Below are 20,033 nucleotides of genomic sequence, written 5' to 3' on the forward strand. Positions count from 1 at the left end.
GTTTTCTTTTAAATGAAAGCTTCATAATTTACATGAAGTATTTTAGATTACAGTGGGTTATGCTTATGAACAGAGCCTCCTTTTCCTGAAACACCATTTAGACCTCTTAATAAGACCTTATAATGGAATCAGCAGGGATACGACCGTGCTCTTCTAGAAAACCTCCACACACTCCTGGTCCCACTGACTCACAGGTAACAGTTATCTATATGTGTGCAAATAAACATAACATTTTTAATAACTAAGAGATTCACCTGACTGTCTGAATGTTCTTCTCTTAATCAGCTTCCATCCTTGGTAGGTTGCATGCTCTCCTACTAATCAAGTAAACCATGTTATTATCGTCTCTTCTGTATCCTAATGGACTATATGTTGTGTTAAACCACAGTTAGTTTCAGTACACTAATTTGATTGGTCAAGTTACCTTCCAAGAGTGCTGATATTTAGTATAACAGCACTGAGACAATTCACTGTGTGTATCACTCCACTTATCTGTGTTTGCTAGATCTAAATCTAGATCATTACATTGAAACTATTACTACAGACTGTCAGTTAGTCTGTGTGTTACACGGCAACATGGAAAGCTCTATCTAGCTGTGGCTGTTTTGGGAATTTTTTCCATTGACAGCAAAAATAAACCAGTATTTGGCCATATTGTGTCTGAAATGTTAGTTACTTGATATTAATTTCTTATTATGAAAACTATCACATAAAAGCAAGATCACACTTGCAGTTGTACTGCTTTACTGAATATCGGCACTGCTGTGATTACCTGCAGCTTCGTGTCTACGGCTGAATTACAGTCGTGCCGATATTCTGTATAACAGCACTTTTGCTCATGCAATATTGCTTTCTTTTGTAAATAAGCATGATTACTGTTTGTTCATCATCTTTGTGGGAATGTGCAGGCAGAAAAATATACCTCTTCAGATGGAGGGACATCAGGCTGTGTAGAACACATCACCTGTGTGAACCTTCAGAAACATATAAAAAAGGAAGAAACTGTAGATGAAGAAAACTTCTGTAAGTCAACATGGCATATTATAATCCAGTCTAATATTCAGTACTAATTTTTAGTTTAATCTAATGTGTGAATGAACCACATCACTGGTTTTTCCCCATTTATATTTTGTACTTCACATTTTTAAAGTGACACCAGTCTCTGTGGGACACATCATACCCGTGGACCTTCAGAATCATGTGAAAAAGGAGGAACCTGAAGATAAAGACCATTTCTGTAAGACAACAGGGTGTATTATGTTCCAGTCTAGAACTCAATAACTAGGGGTGTAACAATACTAAGGCTGCAACTAACAATTATTTTCATAATCGATTAATCGGCTGATTATATTTTTTCTTCAATTAATCGGTTAAAAACTTTCTTTTATATTGCTTTTGTTTTTTAATGGCTATTTTCCCATTTGTTTATAATAAAATCCACAAACTTACAAATATAAGTTTCAGAGAGGGGGAGGGAGGACTAGGAGGGGGAGCGAGGACTCGGAGGGAGGGTAGGACTGGGAGGGTGGGGAGTGGGAGAGAGGACGGGAGTGGGAGAGAGGGCTGGGAGGGCAGAGAGGACTGGGAGGGAGGAGAGGGCGCAGGGGGACTGGGGGGGGACTAGGAGGGAGGTAGAGGACTGGGAGGGGGAGAGGACTTGGGGGGAGAAGACTAGGAGGGAGGTAGAGGGTGCGGCGGGGGAGAGGACTGGGGGGGAGAGGACTAGGAGGGAGGTAGAGGATTGGGAAGGGGGGAGAGGGCGCAGAGGGGGAGGTAGAGGACTGGGAGGGCAGGTGGGGAGAGAGGACTCGGAGGGTGGGGAGTGGGAGAGAGGACTGGGAGGGCGGGGAGTGGGAGAGAGGACTGGGAGGGCGGGGAGTGGGAGAGAGGACTGGGAGGGCGGGGAGTGGGAGAGAGGACTGGGAGGGCGGGGAGTGGGAGAGAGGACTGGGGAGGGCGGGTGGGGAGAGAGGGCGGGGAGTGGGAGAGGGGACTGGGAGGGCGGGGAGTGGGAGAGGGGACTGGGAGGGCGGGGAGTGGGAGAGGGGACTGGGAGGGCGGGGAGGGGGAGAGAGGACTGGGAGGGCGGGGAGGACTGGGGAGGGCGGGTGGGGAGAGAGGGCGGTGAGTGGGAGAGAGGACTGGGAGGGCGGGGAGGGGGAGAGAGGACTGGGAGGGCGGGGAGGACTGGGAGGGAGGGCGGGGAGTGGGAGAGAGGACTGGGAGGGCGGGGAGTGGGAGAGAGGACTGGGAGGGCGGGGAGTGGGAGAGAGGACTGGGAGGGCGGGGAGTGGGAGAGAGGACTGGGAGGGCGGGGAGTGGGAGAGAGGACTGGGAGGGCGGGGAGTGGGAGAGAGGACTGGGAGGGCGGGGAGTGGGAGAGAGGACTGGGAGGGCGGGGAGTGGGAGAGAGGACTGGGAGGGCGGGGAGTGGGAGAGAGGACTGGGAGGGCGGGGAGTGGGAGAGAGGACTGGGAGGGCGGGGAGTGGGAGAGAGGACTGGGGAGGGCGGGTGGGGAGAGAGGGCGGGGAGTGGGAGAGGGGACTGGGAGGGCGGGGAGTGGGAGAGGGGACTGGGAGGGCGGGGAGTGGGAGAGGGGACTGGGAGGGCGGGGAGTGGGAGAGGGGACTGGGAGGGCGGGGAGCGGGAGAGAGGACTGGGGAGGGCGGGTGGGGAGAGAGGGCGGTGAGTGGGAGAGAGGACTGGGAGAGAGGACTGGGAGGGCGGGGAGGGGGAGAGAGGGCGGGGAGGACTGGGAGGGCGGGGAGGACTGGGAGGGAGGGAGGGTGGGGAGAGAGGACTCGGAGGGCGGGGAGTGGGAGAGAGGACTGGGAGGGCGGGGAGTGGGAGAGAGGACTGGGAGGGCGGGGAGTGGGAGAGAGGACTGGGAGGGCGGGGAGTGGGAGAGAGGACTGGGAGGGCGGGGTGTGCGAGAGAGGACTGGGAGGGCGGGGTGTGCGAGAGAGGACTGGGAGGGCGGGGAGTGGGAGAGAGGACTGGGAGGGCGGGGAGTGGGAGAGAGGACTGGGAGGGCGGGGAGTGGGAGAGAGGACTGGGAGGGCGGGGTGTGCGAGAGAGGACTGGGAGGGCGGGGTGTGCGAGAGAGGACTGGGAGGGCGGGGTGTGCGAGAGAGGACTGGGAGAGCGGGGATTTTATTTTTTGTGATTATTCCGGTCAAAACTGCTTGATTTTACTGCGGCTTTTAAAAAGATTTGTGATGTGATTTGCGAAGATTTTTCTACGGTTTTTGCAGAGAACTACTTCAATTGGTGAAATTGCAATTGCATAAAATTGTTTTGCATGGTCTTTCACATTGATGTTTGTTGGTAAATGAGACCTTTTAGCTGTACTCAGGTTTGACGCACGTGAATCAAAGAGGATTTTGGCTGAATGCGCGTTGTGATGACGTCACATGATGCATCTTGGCCCAAATCTCTCGTCATTTTAAAAATTGCAATTTCCTCTGACTTGCAGAGTTTCTGTGACCGCAAAATCACAAAATCCTGGAGAGACTGGTTTATGCAGTGAAATTTTTGGGAGAATTTATACATTTATGTATTTATTTTTAAGATATAGTGAAACTGTAGTAAAAAATAACATTTTACAGACACTTTGTTTTGCATTCTTTATGATTCAGAAATTTTAAAAAAACACTCTTCGCTCATATTATTTCTTCATTCAAATTTTGTTTGAAATAGTCTGAGAATATCAAAATGTGTACCCAGTATCATGAATTGAATTGTATCATGTCTTGTTGCACCCCTATGAATAACTTTTTGAAGTCTTAACTAGGCTTAACTATTTGTGACTGGACCAGTACTTCAGCACTGGTTTCCCTTTTGTTGTTTATAGTTTTACTTGAGTTGACAGTATTTAAATGTAAATCTGGGAATTTCAGATGGTGGGACATCAAACTCTGTGGAAACTGTAGATCAAAATAATGGAGGATTTGAAAGGAAGCGTGTAAAACAGGAAGAATCTGAAGATGACAATGTCCGTACAAGGACAGACTGGGGTTGAGTAACAATGACACTTTAATTCTCATTCAAATTCTTGCTATACTATGCAATTTATTAATATCAACATTTATTGTCATGTGAGCTCCCAATCAGGAAAGACCTCCAGTATCATGTGTGAATTCAAGTGTCCTCCACATCCAGAAGACCTTTAGCAACAGTCGTAACTGTGAGGCAGACAGACAGCTGGCAGTTTATTGTTGCCTTTCAGTCAGTTCACTTGGTATAACACAGGATGTATGGGATATCAAGCTTTCGCCACCCTGCTGAAGAGAAGAGATGTTTTCACACTTGTAAGGAAGGTGACGTAGAGGGTCATGTCAGCTATACAGCTGTCTTCACCATTGTCTTTCAGTGTTTACACTTTACAGCTCTTTGAGAGCACTTCTGTTTGAGGTAGTGTACCTAGTCCATTTGGCTATTTTTATACTTGCTCTATTGGTTTTGAATGATAACATATTTCAGTGAGTCATTTTATCATAATGTGCTTAAGAATGTTTACTACATTTTGAGCCCACAGTGACAAGCATCTAAATTAACTTCTGAGGCATTTTGTGGTATCATTATACCTTAGCCTCAAAGAAGATGGCATTTGTCCTTGTCTTGAGGTTTGTACCTCTTCTCTACACAGGAAAATGATGCCTGTGATGCCTATCTGATTTGCACTCAGAGCTTATGATAACAAGGAAGTGCTCAACTTCATTATTAAAGAGCATGGCCTTTCAAATAAGGAAACAGAGGATATACAGGCTGCCCAGGCTATCCCTTTTGCTGCTGAGTCATTCTTTTTTTCTAAAAATAGTTTAACCATTTTTACAATGAGTTTCTAATACTTTTAATTTTCCAGACATGGATGAAGCCCAGGTAGAAGTCTTCTCCTGCTGCTGGTGTTCATTTTCCTATATATCTCAAATTACCCTCTACAAACACGTCAGAAGATACCACTATACGGAATATGAGAGACTGCTACAATCAGGAGAGTTAAAAGACGTAAACCATATCACCGCAATAAGCTCCAGTATTCATCAAATAGCCTCCATTGCACTCAACAGTAACTCCTCTAATAAACAAATGCAGAAAGAAGTCTATCCCTGCTCACAGTGTGGGAAGAGTTTCACTCACCGGCGTAACCTCAGACAACACCAGCGCATTCACGCAGGAGAAAAGCCCCATCACTGCTCACGGTGTGGGAAGAGCTTTAATCGACAGAGTAATTTACAAACACACCAGCGCATTCACACAGGAGAAAAACCCTATCACTGCTCAAAGTGTGGGAAGAGCTTTATTCACAAGTGTCATCTACAAAGACACCAGCACATTCACACAAAAGAAAAGCCCTATCACTGCTCAGAGTGTGGGAAGAGCTTTATTCAACAGAGTAATCTACAAGAACACCAGCGCATTCACACAGGTGAAAAACCGTATCACTGCTCAGAGTGTGGGAAGAGTTTTATTCGACAGAGTGACCTACTAATACACCAACGCATTCACACAGGAGAAAAGCCTTATCATTGCTCAGAGTGTGGGAAGAGCTTTATTCGACAGGGTGATCTACAAAAACACAAGCGCATTCACACAGGAGAAAAACCATATTGTTGCTCAGAGTGTGGGAAGAGTTTTATTCAACAGAGTGATCTGCAAAAACACAAGCGCATTCACACAGGAGAAAAGCCATATCACTGCTCAGGATGTGGGAAGAGCTTTAATCGACAGAGTCATCTACAAACACACCAGCACATTCACAAAGGAGAAAAGCCGTATCACTGCTCAGAGTGTGGGAAGAGCTTTAATCGACAGAGTCATCTACAAACACACCAGCGCATTCACACAGGAGAAAAACCGTATCACTGCTCAGTGTGTGGGAAGAGTTTTATTCACCAGAGTAATCTACAAAGACACCAGCGCATTCACACAGGAGAAAAGCCGTATCACTGCTCAGAGTGTGGTAAGAGTTTTAATCGACAGAGTACCCTACAAACACATCAACGCATTCACACAGGAGAAAAACCGTATCACTGCTCAGTGTGTGGGAAGAGCTTTATTCGACAGAGTGAATTACAAAGACACCAGCGCATTCACACAGGAGAAAAGCTGTAAGAATGCTCAAAATGTCAGAAGAGTTTTTAAGAGTATTTTCATACAACTACAACAAATTCTCCTAGCATAGTTACTGATTTGAGATGTACTTTAATTGCTGTACTTTAATTGCTTTAACTGTAATTGCTGTAATAAAGGCTGGTGCTGGTCATGGTATGTGGGATTCATTCAATTTACTAATGGGTAAGATTCCAGAACCCTGTCTTCATTTCCCATAATGCACAACCCACCACCATGCACAGAGTTAAGCTGCATAAAAAAGATGCTCTTGGTTCCACCTGACTCCACTGATTGTGTTTTTCTCTTGCAGTATAATTCATTACTGCTTTTAATGAAATAAAGACTTTTTCCACCATTAAAAACGTCTCATTTTCTCTTTTTTACATCTAATTTCTAAGGTGGGCAAGAGGGATTTACTGGACAAGCAGGAAGGAAAAATATATTTTTCTTATCATGTATGTTTTAGGGAAATGGTTGTAAACAACAAGGTCAACACCATCAGCTGAATCAATTCCAAGCAGTGCAGAACTGTATTAGAATTGTACATTTATTTTTTTCCATCACTAGCAGTGGGAGTTTTCGGGCTTACTCCTTACAATTCTTAAAAAGTAACTGAAACATTCTGAATGACTGGTAAATCTGAATTATAAAACAAATTCTCTTGTAGAGAACTCAGTCCAATATGGATTTATGTAAGTTTAAAAATTAGTTACATTGATCCCAATGTTAACAGAGGCACTGTTTTGCCTTAAAATTAAATTCTAAACCCATGGTAGTGTGATTTATACCTGAATGACCACAACATCTTTAACTTGCACAATTGTATGCAAAACTGGAGCAAACAGTTCAAATTGATTGATTTTTTTTTTTTTTTTTGCAAATGTTAATATACAGGTACTTTATATTTCATTAACTTAAATAAATAAAATAGTAATTGTAGCATGTGCAAAATATTGCCTGCATGCTGGGCAGAAAGGAAATGCAAAATACCTAAATGAACCTAAGGACCTGAAGAAAGATTTAGCTGACACAAGATTTAGCTAAACAGTGGTTTATCATTCTACTCTGCAGTGTTGCTTGCACAATTACGGCATACATGGAAGAGTCATCAGAAGGAAACCTTACCTGTAACCTCGTCACAAAAGTGCATCTGAAACATTCAAAACAATATTTCGATAGAAATTCCAGAGATATTTTGGAGTGCCTGCTGACTGATGAATTCTGTCCACAATCACAAAAGGTTTATTAGGTATGTTAAGGTATATGGAGCATCATTTGATGGAGAGAAAACCTTGCCAGCTGTTAAGCATGGAGGTGGCAGAAAACATTACATAGGTACATGGTATAGGATATAAAGTGTAATCATTGTGTGTAACTACAAATGTTTCAACAAAACCAGATGACAGAAACCAGCTTAATATACAGCCCCAATTCTGAAAACAGTTGGGACAGTAGGTGCTAATAAAAACAAAGAGGAGTGATTTGGAAATGTACTTTGACTTGTATTTAAACAAAAAATGTATAAAGATGAATTATCTGATATTTTACCTAATCAACTGCATAGTTTATTGAAGATAAACTTTTATTTTGAAATTGATGCATGCAACATGTTCCAAAAAAGTTGGGACTGGGCAATTTAGGACTAATAGCGATGTGACAAGTTGAAATAAGAAGGTGATGTAATCATCTAATTATAGTATATAAGGAGCCACCAAAAAAGTCCTAGTCCTTCAAGAGCAAGGATGGGTTGAGGCTCGCCAATCTGCCAACAGACAAACAACATTCCCCAAAGACAAACTGGTAGGATTTTGGGCAATTCATCTTCAGTGCATGTTATAATTAATACAGTGGGGGAAATAAGTATTGAACTTTTTTTTCAGTGAATATATTTCCAATGAGATTATTCACATGAAATTTTCACCAGACTTTGGTATTAACTCAAGTAATCTACACATATAAAGAAATCCAGACATTAAAGTCCATAAATGAAGTTATGTGTAATGAAGAGCAATGATACAAGAAAAAAGTATTGAACACACTAACTGAAAATTATTTAATACTTAGTGGAGAAGCCTTAGTTTCTGTATCTGATAAAAACGATGCTGATGTCTCTGCATAGCAAGCCATCCGACAAGCGCAAAATAACAGCAACCGGCAACATCTTCCTCTTTTCGGTGTCACAAAGTCGAGTCCATCCCAAAAGCCATCTATTAATCACCCCATTGCACTCGTGGACTCGTTCCTTATGTGGCGGTCACAGTAGGCCTTAGCACTCCATTCTTCCATTCAAACACATCCGAAATGGCAGAACAGAAATGCCAGCTCACGTGTAGTATTTTTGTACTACGCTGCATGATGAAAGTTCAGATTTGGTGATCTCTGACCTGTGTAATCGTATCACGTAAAGAGATGTGACTAATAGATGATCATGATGTCCCTGCATGACCTTTTTATTAAAAAAGAAAGAAAGAAAAAAATGGAAGTGCTAATTTTAGCGGTATCGAGCAATCCTGTACTTCACAACACAGCTTTGAAAGATTATAAAAACAACTTAAAAGACAGTCTGCCTGGTTTGCGGTCTCGTTGAAAACAGGAACAGATGGTATATTAAACAGATGGAAACATAAAATTATTATTTTTTAATTGCTTCAAATATTGTCTGAGATTTTACTGCTGTAAAACGTCATTACATATGAAAACTTCAGAGCCCTGAAGTGTGATGATGTCATATTCAGATTCCGCCGACATTCACAGTGGCGTCCAACAAGAATACGCATGCTTATGGCCTAGTGTGACCGCGGCATTCGCTGACGTCATCAAAGTGTGCACTCAGAGGAGGGCCACAATGGGGAAGTGTGCCATTTGGGACAGGTCCAACAGAAGAAGAGGAATTGCGGTTTTTCATCCTTGAGTGAATGGTAAATTTTTCTCATTGAGGTAATCTTTTCTTCATGAAAATATTCCTGACTGGTTTATATACAATAACAGATTTGATCGATTTAAAAACAAGCTTGTTACTGTGTCTGTATTTGAGGATGTTCACTATGTTCTACTTTAAAACCTGAGGTAAATTTAACTAGCTGAGCTGCTCGGCTAATAGTTAGTGACTGAATACCAAACCTTCGAAGTGCAGTACAGAGAGAATAATACAGTGGAGTATTAAATCATTTTTATAACACGGATAGTTCCGGAGGGTCAGGTTAGTTGTGAACTATGATTTACTGGGTGGTATACGCGTGGATGAGTGGTTGAAAGAGATGGACAGGATACAGGAGGAAGATATAAAAGAAAGGAGACGCTGAAATTAATGAGAGAGAAATCGAAGAGCTGCATTTTGCATTTGTTATGCTAATATACCAGTTTCGGCGGAAACCCCATAGAAACCGTGTCTTTTATATATACATTAGCGCGGTAACATACAATACAATAATACACCAGACTACAGTGCTAATTGTTTTGTTTTCGCTAGCTCACATTACTCATTCTGTTACATCGGGCTGCGCCGAAATCGCTTACAGCCCTACTATACAGTAGGCGAGAAATACCCGGATGGTGTAGTGCTTTCGCGAGATTTTGCGGCGTGCAGCTAAGGGTGAGTACTGAAAAGTGAAGTCAAAATGTTTCGATCGCCCCCAGGTGACTGGATGCAGTATAGGTCATAAAACCCGCCCCCTCCATGTAATCTAATGGGACGTGAGACAAACTAAACAATCAAAGTACACTTAAAATAATTTTTTTCCAAAGATGGTTTCTGTCATATTATGTAGTTTGTACCACGCTGATGTAAGTTCAAGTTTTTTGTTTTTAAAATAAGTTTGATTTTAGTCAGTTATTTGATGCTATAGAAACGGGGAGGTCTGACGTCATGATTGACAGCTGTGATTGACCACTTCTCTGAGCGAAGTAGTCACTGAGGCACCAACAGATTTTTTCTGTTGGTGAAAAAATCTGTTGGTCACAGGGAGCTAACCAGCACACTGAGAGATTTCTTTTTTAAGCCGCTTGAAGTTACAGTTAATGTAACTCCTGGTATTGGTGATGGTGATCATGTGGTGAATGTGGATCCACCAGTGGAACAGAAGGCTTACAGTTTTTGGAGAGAGAGTTGTGGAAAGACTTTGAGTGGATATGTATATGTATATTTTGTGTATTTTTTAAAAAAAATTATATATATATATATATATATATATATATATATATATATATATATATATATATATATATATATATATACACACACACACACAATGGACAAACATGAATTGAATTGAATGCCTTAAAATACCACTTAGCTGTTTTTAAATCACTGTAAACCATGGCTTCTTAGGGCGTATTGCTTTATTGTTCTCCCTGTTTTCTTTTAACTTTACAGTGGGTTCTGCAGTTATGCTTATGATCAGAGCCTCCTTTTCCTGAAACACCATTTAGACCTCATAATAAGACCTTATAATGGAATCAGCAGGGATGCGACCGTGTTCTTCTAGAAAACCTCCACACAATCCTGGTCCCACTGACTCACAGGTAACAGTTATCTATATGTGTGCAATTAAACATAACATTTTTAATAACTAAGAGATTCACCTGACGGTGTGAATGTTCTTCTCTTAATCAGCTTCCATCCTTGGTAGGTGCATGCTCTACTAATCAAGTAAACCATGTTATTAACATCTCTTCAGTATCCTCATGGACTATATGTTGTGCTATACCACAGTTAGTCTCAGTCCACTAATTTGATTGGTCAAGTGACATTCCAAGAGTGCTGATATTTAGTATAACGACACTGAGACATTTCACTGTGTGTATCACTCCACTTATGTGTTTGCTGCATAAATTACAAATCTAGCAGTAGATCATTACATTGAAATTGTTACTACACTTACTACAGGCTGTCAGTTAGTCTGTGTGTTACACGGCAACATGGAAAGCTCTATCTAGCTGTGGCTGTTTTGGGAATTATTTCCACTGACAGCAAAAATAAACCATTTGGCCATATCGTGTCTGAAGTTTTAGTTACTTGATCTTAATTTCTTTTTAAGAAAACTGTTACATAAAAGCAAGATCACACTCGCAGTTGTACTGCTGTACTGAATATCGGCACTGCTGTGATTACCTGCAGCCTCGTTTCTACGGCCGAATCACAGCCGTGACGATATTCTGTATAAGAGCACTTTTGCACATGCAATATCAGTTAATCGACTTTCTTTTGTAAATAAGTATTATTACTCTTTGTTCATTAGCTTTGTGGGGATGTGCAGACAGAAAAATATACATCTTCAGATGGAGGGACATCAGACTCTGTAGAACACATCACCTGTGTGAACCTTCAAAAACATGTAAAAAAGGAAGAAACTGTAGATGAAGAATACTTCTGTAAGTCAATATGGCTCATTACAGTCCAGTCTAATATTCAGAAATATTTTTTAGTCTAATCTAATTTGTGAATGAACCACATCACTGACTTTTCCCCATTTATATTTTGTACTTTTTTAAAGCGACACCAGTCTCTGTGGGACACATCACACCTGTGGACCTACAGAATCATGTGGAAAAGGAAGAACCTGAAGATAAAGATGATCTCTGTAAGACAACAGGGTGTATTACGGTCCAGACTGAAACTCAATAACTAGGAGTGTAACAATACATGACACGTGACACGATGCATCAGGAATCAAAATTGTGGTGATGTGCGATATGGAAATTTGTGATATCAGCATTCAGTTAATCATGTTTGAATTGTCAAAAGTGCAATTGCACGAAATTGTCTTTCGCCGTGATTTTTTTTTGTTGGTAAATGAGACCTTTTAGTTGTACTCATGTTTGTCACTCATGAATGAAAGAGAGCTTTGGCTGATGATGAGGTCACAATAACATAATAAAATCACAATAAAATCTGCTGTAATGTAAAAAAAATGTCAAGCTCTTCTGAATATTGCAGTGTGTGCTTTATTTTGTGTAAGGTTCTGCAATCGCAAAATCTTGAAGGGACTGGCTTATGCATTCACATTTTTGTGAGAATTAATACATTTATCTATTTAGTTTTAAGACATGGTAAATCTGTAGTACATTTGTTTTACAATATTAAACCTTTGTAAGACAAAATGCACATTGTTTTTCATTGTTTATGAATCAGGAAAAAAAAAAAGTAGTACTCCTTTCAGTCATAGTATTTTTCCATTCAAATTTTGGATAATTTTGTACCCAGTATAATGAATTGAATTAAATCGTGTATGGTTACACCCCTATAAATAATTTTTTGAAGTCTTCACTAGGCTTTATTTGTGACTGGACCAGTCCTTCAGCATTGGTTTCCCTTTTGTTCTTTATAGTTTTACTTGAGTTGACAGTATTTAAATGTAAATCTTGGAATTTCAGATGCTGGGACATCAAACTCTGTGGAAGATGTAGACCAAAATAATGGAGAATATGAAAGGAAGCATGTAAAAAAGGAAGAGTCTGAAGATGAAGACAACCTCCATACAAGGAGAGACTGGGGTTGAGTAACACTGACACTTTCATTCTCATTCAAACTCTTGGTATACTGTACAGTTTATTAATATCAACATTTATTGTCATGGAAGCTCCCAGTCAGGAATGACCTGCTGTATCATGTGTGAAATCAAGGGTTCTCCACATCCACATGATATTCAGCAACAGTGGTAGCTGTGAGGCAGTCAGACAGCTGGCAGTTTATTGTTGCATTTCAGTCAGTTCACTTGGTATATCACAGGATGTATGGGATACCAAGCTTTCACCATCCTGCTGAAGAGAAGACATGTTTTCATGCTTGTAAGGAAGGTGGGGTGTGGTGACGTAGAGGGTCATGTCAGCTATACAGTTGTCTTCACCACTGTCTTTCAGTTTTTACACTTTACACCTCTTTGAGAACATTTTTTATACTTGCTCTATTGGTTTAGAATGATAACGTACTTCAGTGAGTCATTTTATGATGATGAATATTAAGATTTTTTTTTGCTAGTTTTTGATCCCACTGTGACAAGCCTCTAAACTAGTTTCTGTTTAGCTTGCAAACAGGTGCTAACATGAGCATGTGGTATCATCAAACCGTGGCTTCAAAGAAGGTGGGTATTTGTACTTGTCTTGAGAACTGTACCTCTTCTCAACACAGGAAGATGATGCCTGTAATACCTACTTGGTTTGCCTGGGTATAGTAAAGGACATTTCTGATGCAGCCTGGTGTGTGTGTGTGCTTTCTTCCAGATAGGTCACATTTGTTGAAAAAAAATAAATTCTGACATACGATGGTGGAACAGTAGGGTGATTTTTGTTTCTTTTTAGTTTGCTGAGCCGCCCCAGAGAGACTCTGATGGCAACGTGGAAGATATAGATGAGTGTAGAATGACCTGGGCCATACAGGTGGAGCAGTTCACTGAAATGTGCAAGCCAGAGCAAACACATTCTCTTCAGCTGCTGCACTCACCACTTATGAAGAGGAAGTGCTCAACCTCATTATTAAATAGCATGGCCTTTCAAATAAAGAAATACAAGATATACAGGCTTTGCCAGTCTGTCCCTTTGGCTGCCGAGTACATGCAGCATGAGATCAATAATTCCTTCTGCTGTTTGATGGTGCAGCTCAAAAGCTGGATATGGAATGTCCTGCTGTAGCACTGCAGTGTTTTTCCTTCTTCTGGTCCCCACAAGTGTTAGCAGGTTTACCTGCTGAAAGGTCCAACATGAAGTCTAAAGGCCTACCAGTTTTCATTCGCAATTTAGAATTTCTTACTACTTTTAAGCGGTAGGTTCTGGAGTGGTGCCAAAGAAAAGAAAAGTTCCAGAGCTTAAGTCAGGGGACGTTAACTTTCTCTCGTACAAGAATACTTACTTCCCCAGAAAGTATATATTCTCCGAAAGGTGTTTCAGCAATCTCTGTACATTACTTGTATTTCTACTAAATTACGTAGATGTTCATCATCTTATTTTGCTAGCAAAAATTAACCAGGCTAATTTTAACTGGCCTTGTCAAACTATGAAATTGCTTTACATGTCTTACTAATACTTAAAAATATATATATAAATATTGTAATTCTGACATTTATAACTTTTTATTATAACATAATATAACTATTTATTATATTTCACTTACTAAGAGTTGTTGGTTACTTTTATTTCCAATGCCCTTGCGTTATTGATGTACTGCTATGAAAAGCATCACTGCCGGCATTGTACCATGCTTTTACATTTATTTATTTTTTGTGAAAGTGTCCTTTACTGTATTAAAAAATCTACACTGATAATCAGTATTGTCAGTTATGAAAAATTATTTTAACTAATCAGCCCTACTCTATAGCTGATATGACCCTTTATGTTGCCAAGTGTCCCCTTCCTTACAGGCATGAATAGATGTGTATTCAGCCAGGTGCGTAAAGATGTGGTAACCTATATTTGATGGATTGTTTCTTTCTTTCTGAGAAAAGGGTTTTATATTCATGACTTAATATTACTCGAGCGAGGCTGTATATGTGGGATGGGCACAGTTTAGGTGGGTTTTACTTGGTGGGCAATTATTAAACTTGTTATTCCAATTCTGTTTGATTATCTCTTAAATTAAACCTGACTCCAATAATAAATAAAATGTATTTATACCCTAATTATTTGTAGATCACGAGTTTGTAAATGCTTTTAATCTTTAACATTTGATTAATTCTAGTTAATTCCATACTTTTAGATTGTGCTCGTTCTTTAGGATTCCTATGTCTCTTAGAGAGTCTTGCGCCGGCTGTGTGCGGATCTCGCGATCACAAAACTAGTCACTCTTGGACAGAGGTAAATTAACTAATTACTTAGATGGCTGCTCATGCTTGCCCTTTTATCTAAAAGTATGTTTAGTTCCCTTAGGTAGTAGACACTTAATTATAGTAACTAGGGCTGGGCGATAAAACGGTATCGGTATTGATCAACGGTACACCTTTACCGGTAATGATAGAAAAAATGTTCAGTATAACACTCGATAAAATGTAAACAGACATGAAGTTTGGTTGCATGAACAACCCTCAAGTGTGCACTGTCCTTGGATCCTAAACAGTGTATCATGTGCCTTGATAAAGGAGTGATAAACAAACAGCCAATAACAAGTTGTGTATCTGTGGGGTTCGGTTGTGTCATCGCCATGTGACATCGGAACACACAAACACATTTGAAAATAAGTTCAGAGCTTGCCGAGAAGATTGTGAATAAAAAAGACATGTCAGCTCACCAGTGTGGCAGGTTTTTTTTTTTGGTTTCCTTTCATCTGACCAACATCAGAACACCATGTGTGTAAGCCGTCCCGGCCAAGTACAGAAACACAAGCTGCGAGAGACTTGTAATGTGCATGCGCAGCGCTCCGCACATGCATTGTGCGTGTGACTCTGTACAGCAGGCAAGGAAGAAATTTGACATTTTGCCACTTTTTTGTGTTTTCTGTTAAATTGGTGCCTGGGGGGATGCTCAGCACAGTGTTAGATGCGGACCTCAGCACAGTGTTATCCGGAAGTAAGTGTTAAAGTGGAAGTTTTATACAAGTTTTATACGAGTTGCCCAACCCATCAAAATCCTTCCATATGCAAGTAGACACTCATGAAAACATACTAAGTGGACTGCTAGATCAAGATCATGGTGGGAAATTGCGTCCGATTGGCTATTACAGCCGAAAGAAATTCGACCCATGCACAACCTGTGCATAGGTCGAACACTCCCTCCCCCGGCGGTCCTGGGCCTCTGGGCAAAATGTCTTCACATGAACCGGGCGACTGAGCAGTGTACTCAGCGGAGCAGGAAGGCAGAACGACGTCCTCAGCTGAACACGAAATCAGAGCAAAACTTTTTGCTGCAATGGGAGGTGGAGAAACTTCCTCAGCAGAGCAGGGTGGCTGAGTGGCCTCCTCAATTCCGCAGAGATTCTGAGCGTCATTCTCCATCGACTTTGCGGCCTGAACTCCGTATGGTTACGTCGTCAGTCTCAGACATGAGGAGAACTCATGTTGATTCAAGATGGCGGCGCACACAGTTGCTGCGGCTCTCGGCTCTCCTTTCCAGTGCTCTCTTTCGTTGTTTTTGTATTATTTCTTTATTACTTGTTTGAGCATTATCGGTTCCACGAACATCCGCTATACAAGTCAGAACCTTATGGATATTGGGGACCAACACCGCATACCTATTACGAGAATGTTTCATCACACGCACAACATCCCAGACGACATAGCGAGATTGCCGGGCTCTCCGTGGATTGTTGTCGGGTCTAGAAGGCGGCGCAGACGGAGGAGGGAGAGGAAGCAAAAGCGGGGATGCAGGTCCGGTATTATGCTAAGGCTAAGAAAACAACCACACAAGCCACCTTTACCGAGCCTGTTTCTCTCCAATGCCAGATCCCTAGTGAATAAAATCGACAACTTGGAATTACAACTAGCTGGAAATTGCTACGTTCGTGACTGCTGTGTTTTGATTATTACTGAAACCTGGCTTCATCCGAGGATACCCGATGCTAGCATGCAGCTAGCAGGTCATACTATGCTTCGCTGGGACAGGACTGGGGACTCCGGTAAGAGCAGAGGGGGGGTATGTGCATGAGAATTGGTGTAACAACGGAACAATGATAGACAAACATTGTTCCCCTGACCTCGAGTACATGTCTTTAAGATGTCGGCCCTTTTTTCTACCGAGAGAGCTAACAGTAGTGATTATCACGGCTGTGTATATTCCACCCGACGCCAATGTGAACACGGCGCGCTCTCTCCTGTTGAACACCATAAACGAACAGCAGCGGGCTTAAGCCGACGGTGTTCACATAATTGCAGGAGACTTTAATAAGGCGAACTTGAAGACTGTACTCCCGAAATTCTATCAACATGTTAAGTGTTTTACTAGAGGGGCGAACACTCTGGATCATGTTTACTCAAACATCAAGCACGCGTATAGAGCCATACCTCTCCCCCACCTCAGCCAATCAGACCATCTCTCCCTACTGCTCTCCCCTGCCTACACCCCCCTCAGACGCAGTGTCAAGACCACTATAAAGACTGTTACCACCTGGCCTGATGATGCATTCTGCAAACTACAGGACTGCTTCGAACAGACAGACTGGGATTTGTTTGAACATCAAGAACTAGAAACATTAACAGGAACGGTACTGGACTATATCAAGTTCTGTGTCGGAAATGTGACTGTGGGAAAAAAACATCCGGGTTTTCCAAAACCAGAAACCATGGATGACCAAACAGGTCCGCACACTACTCAAAGCCCGCGACGCTGCCTTCAGGTCTGGTAATAGAGCTCTGTACAGAGCTGCCCGTGCCAACCTGAAAGGTGGTATTAAGGAAGCTAAGGCGGCCTATAAGAGGAGCATAGAGTCCCACCTGTCCAGCAAAAATAAACGGGAGGTGTGGCAGGGCATACAGAACATCACGAACTACAGAGGCCGTGAGGGGACAACAGGAGACCTGAGTGCGATTCTGGCAGAAGAGCTAAATTGCTTCTTTGCTCGTTTTGAAACATCACAACAACAGCACTCATCTGCTCCAGCCCCACCTCCACCCTCATCTGGCCCCCGTACCAGTCCAGCCCTGCCTCCATGCCCTCCTGGTTCCTGCACCACTCTACTTACTGTGAGGGAACACGATGTTAGACGGATGTTTCTGGCAGTGAACCCCAGGAAGGCTGCTGGCCCAGACGGTGTACCTGGTAACGTGCTCAGCTCATGTGCCCACCAGCTTGCCCACATCTTTACCAGAATTTTCAATCTCTCCCTGGCCCAAGCAGTCATACCGGCCTGCCTAAAATCAGCCATAATCATCCCAGTGCCAAAGAAGTCGCCCACCACTAGCCTGAATGATTATCGTCCTGTAGCCCTCACTCCAGTTATCATGAAGTGCTTTGAGAGATTGGTTCTTCAGCACATCAAGGACTACCTCCCCCCAGATTTTGATCCTTTTCAATCAGCTTATCGTACAAACAGATCCACTGAGGATGCTATCGCCGTAGCTGTCCACTATGTGTTGAGACATCTAGAGCAACAACAGAGCTATGTCCGGATGCTTTTTGTGGATTACAGTTCGGCTTTTAATACAATAATTCCGGACATTCTCGTCACCAAATTGGTCACCCTTGGCCTCCCCCGCCTCACGTGTGCCTGGATAAAGGACTTTCTCACCAACCGATCCCAGACAGTGAGACTCGGACCCCACCTCTCCTCCACTCGCACGTTGAGCACAGGTTCTCCACAGGGCTGTGTGTTGAGCCCCCTCCTGTACTGTCTCTACACATATGACTGTAGACCAGTCTACAACAACAATCTTATCATCAAGTTTGCTGACGACACCACAGTGGTCGGACTTATCTCAAAAGGAGAGGAGGCAGCCTACAGAGAGGAAGTCCTAAACTTGGCAGCCTGGTGTTCAAAGAACAATCTGACTCTAAATACCAAGAAAACCAAGGAACTTATTGTAGACTTCAGAAAACACAACACTGAGTTGGCCCCCCTCTTCATTAATGGTGAGTGTGTGGAGAAGGTCCACACCGTCCGGTTTCTTGGCGTCCTTATCTCTGCAAACACCTCCTGGTCGGACAACATCACAGCGGTTATCAAGAAGGCTCAAACGCGGCTACACTTCCTGAGGGTTCTCAGGAAGTACAATCTGGACTCCAATCTGCTGCTGATCTTCTACCGCTCGTCCGTCGAGAGCCTGCTGACATACTGTATCATGGTGTGGTACGGTAGCTGCACCGCAGCAGACAGGGAGAGGCTTCAGAGAGTAGTAAGAGCAGCACAGAAGATCATTGGCTGCCCTCTCCCCTCCCTGATGGATATTTACACTTCCCGTTGCCTCAGCAGAGGAAAAACCATCATTAAGGACAGTTCTCACCCTGGCTTTGATCTGTTCAATCTGTTGCCCTTACGTTACAGACGTTACAGGTGCATCAAAACAAGGACTAGTAGATTTAAGAATAGTTTCTTCCCGAAAGCTATTACCATGATAAACAAACACATGTACTGAGTCCACAGCATATGTATATAGTGTCTCAAAACTGTGCATTTCATAGTACCTCCCCCATCCACCCCAATATCTATCTTGCATATCTATCTTGCATATCTTGTATATCTGTTTATTTATCTTGTTTATTTATCTGTGTATTATCTGTTTATTCTTCTTGTTTATTGAATGTACATGTTTGCACGGAACAAAAAGGAGTGGCTCTTAATTTCATTTTACATAAGTATAGTGACAATAAAAGGCATTCATCAACCTGGTTAGTCATGAAATCTGCTTCAGGCGCGAGCAGAACTTGGTTATCTGTCTCCGCAGACTAGGGCACGAGCAGAACTTGGTTGTCCGCGTCAACAGACTCTGGCGTGAGCAGAACTTGGTCATCTGTGTCAGCAGATTCGGGTGTGGGTAGAACTTGGTGGTCCGTGTCAACAGACTCCTTTCGAGAGCATAACTTGGTTGGTCATGACGTCGGTTTCAGGCGTGAGCAGAACCAGGTTGGTCGTGATTTCGGCTTCAGGCGTGAGCAGAACCTGGTTGGTCATGTCAACAAACTCTGACGTGAGCATAACTTAGTTGGTTGTGACGTTGACTTCAGGCGTGAGCAGAACCTGGTTGTTCGTGACGTCGGTTTCAGGCCTGAGGAGAACTTGGTTGTTCGTGATATCAGCTTCAGGCATGAGCAGAACCTGGTTGGTCATGATGTCAGTTTTGACCTGGGACAGGAACTTGGCATGAGCAGAGCTTGGGTTGGCCGTCTCTTTGACCTGGGACAGGAATTTGGCGTGAGCAAAGCTTGGGTTGGCCGTCTCTTCGACCTGGGACAGGAACTTGACTTGAGCAGAGCTTGGGTTGGCCGTTTCTTCGACCTGGGACAGTAACATGTTTTGGGAGGCTGTCTCTTCGACCTGGGACAAGAACTTGGTGTGAGAGGACGT

The 20,033-nt window shown here is 42.7% G+C and overlaps 2 protein-coding genes across 2 annotated transcripts in view; both read left to right on the plus strand.

The window, feature by feature from the left end:
* Window positions 1–6,287, plus strand: part of LOC108258218 (zinc finger protein 850) — a 40,201-nt gene extending 33,914 nt beyond the window's left edge. The window contains 5 exon segments of the mRNA XM_053675919.1: window positions 136–194; window positions 909–1,023; window positions 1,151–1,237; window positions 3,901–4,017; window positions 4,866–6,287. Coding sequence (XP_053531894.1) covers window positions 136–194; window positions 909–1,023; window positions 1,151–1,237; window positions 3,901–4,017; window positions 4,866–6,145 — 1,658 coding nt within the window. The 3' untranslated portion in view covers window positions 6,146–6,287.
* A 2,619-nt stretch (window positions 6,288–8,906) lies between these two features.
* The window catches only part of LOC108258234 (uncharacterized), a 51,546-nt gene continuing 40,419 nt past the window's right edge, over window positions 8,907–20,033 (plus strand). The window contains 5 exon segments of the mRNA XM_053675920.1: window positions 8,907–9,052; window positions 10,488–10,636; window positions 11,353–11,485; window positions 11,608–11,694; window positions 12,488–12,607. Coding sequence (XP_053531895.1) covers window positions 10,565–10,636; window positions 11,353–11,485; window positions 11,608–11,694; window positions 12,488–12,607 — 412 coding nt within the window. The 5' untranslated portion in view covers window positions 8,907–9,052; window positions 10,488–10,564.

This window comes from Ictalurus punctatus, chromosome 25 (assembly GCF_001660625.3).
Source record: "Ictalurus punctatus breed USDA103 chromosome 25, Coco_2.0, whole genome shotgun sequence".
NCBI classification, from domain to species: Eukaryota; Metazoa; Chordata; class Actinopteri; order Siluriformes; family Ictaluridae; genus Ictalurus; species Ictalurus punctatus.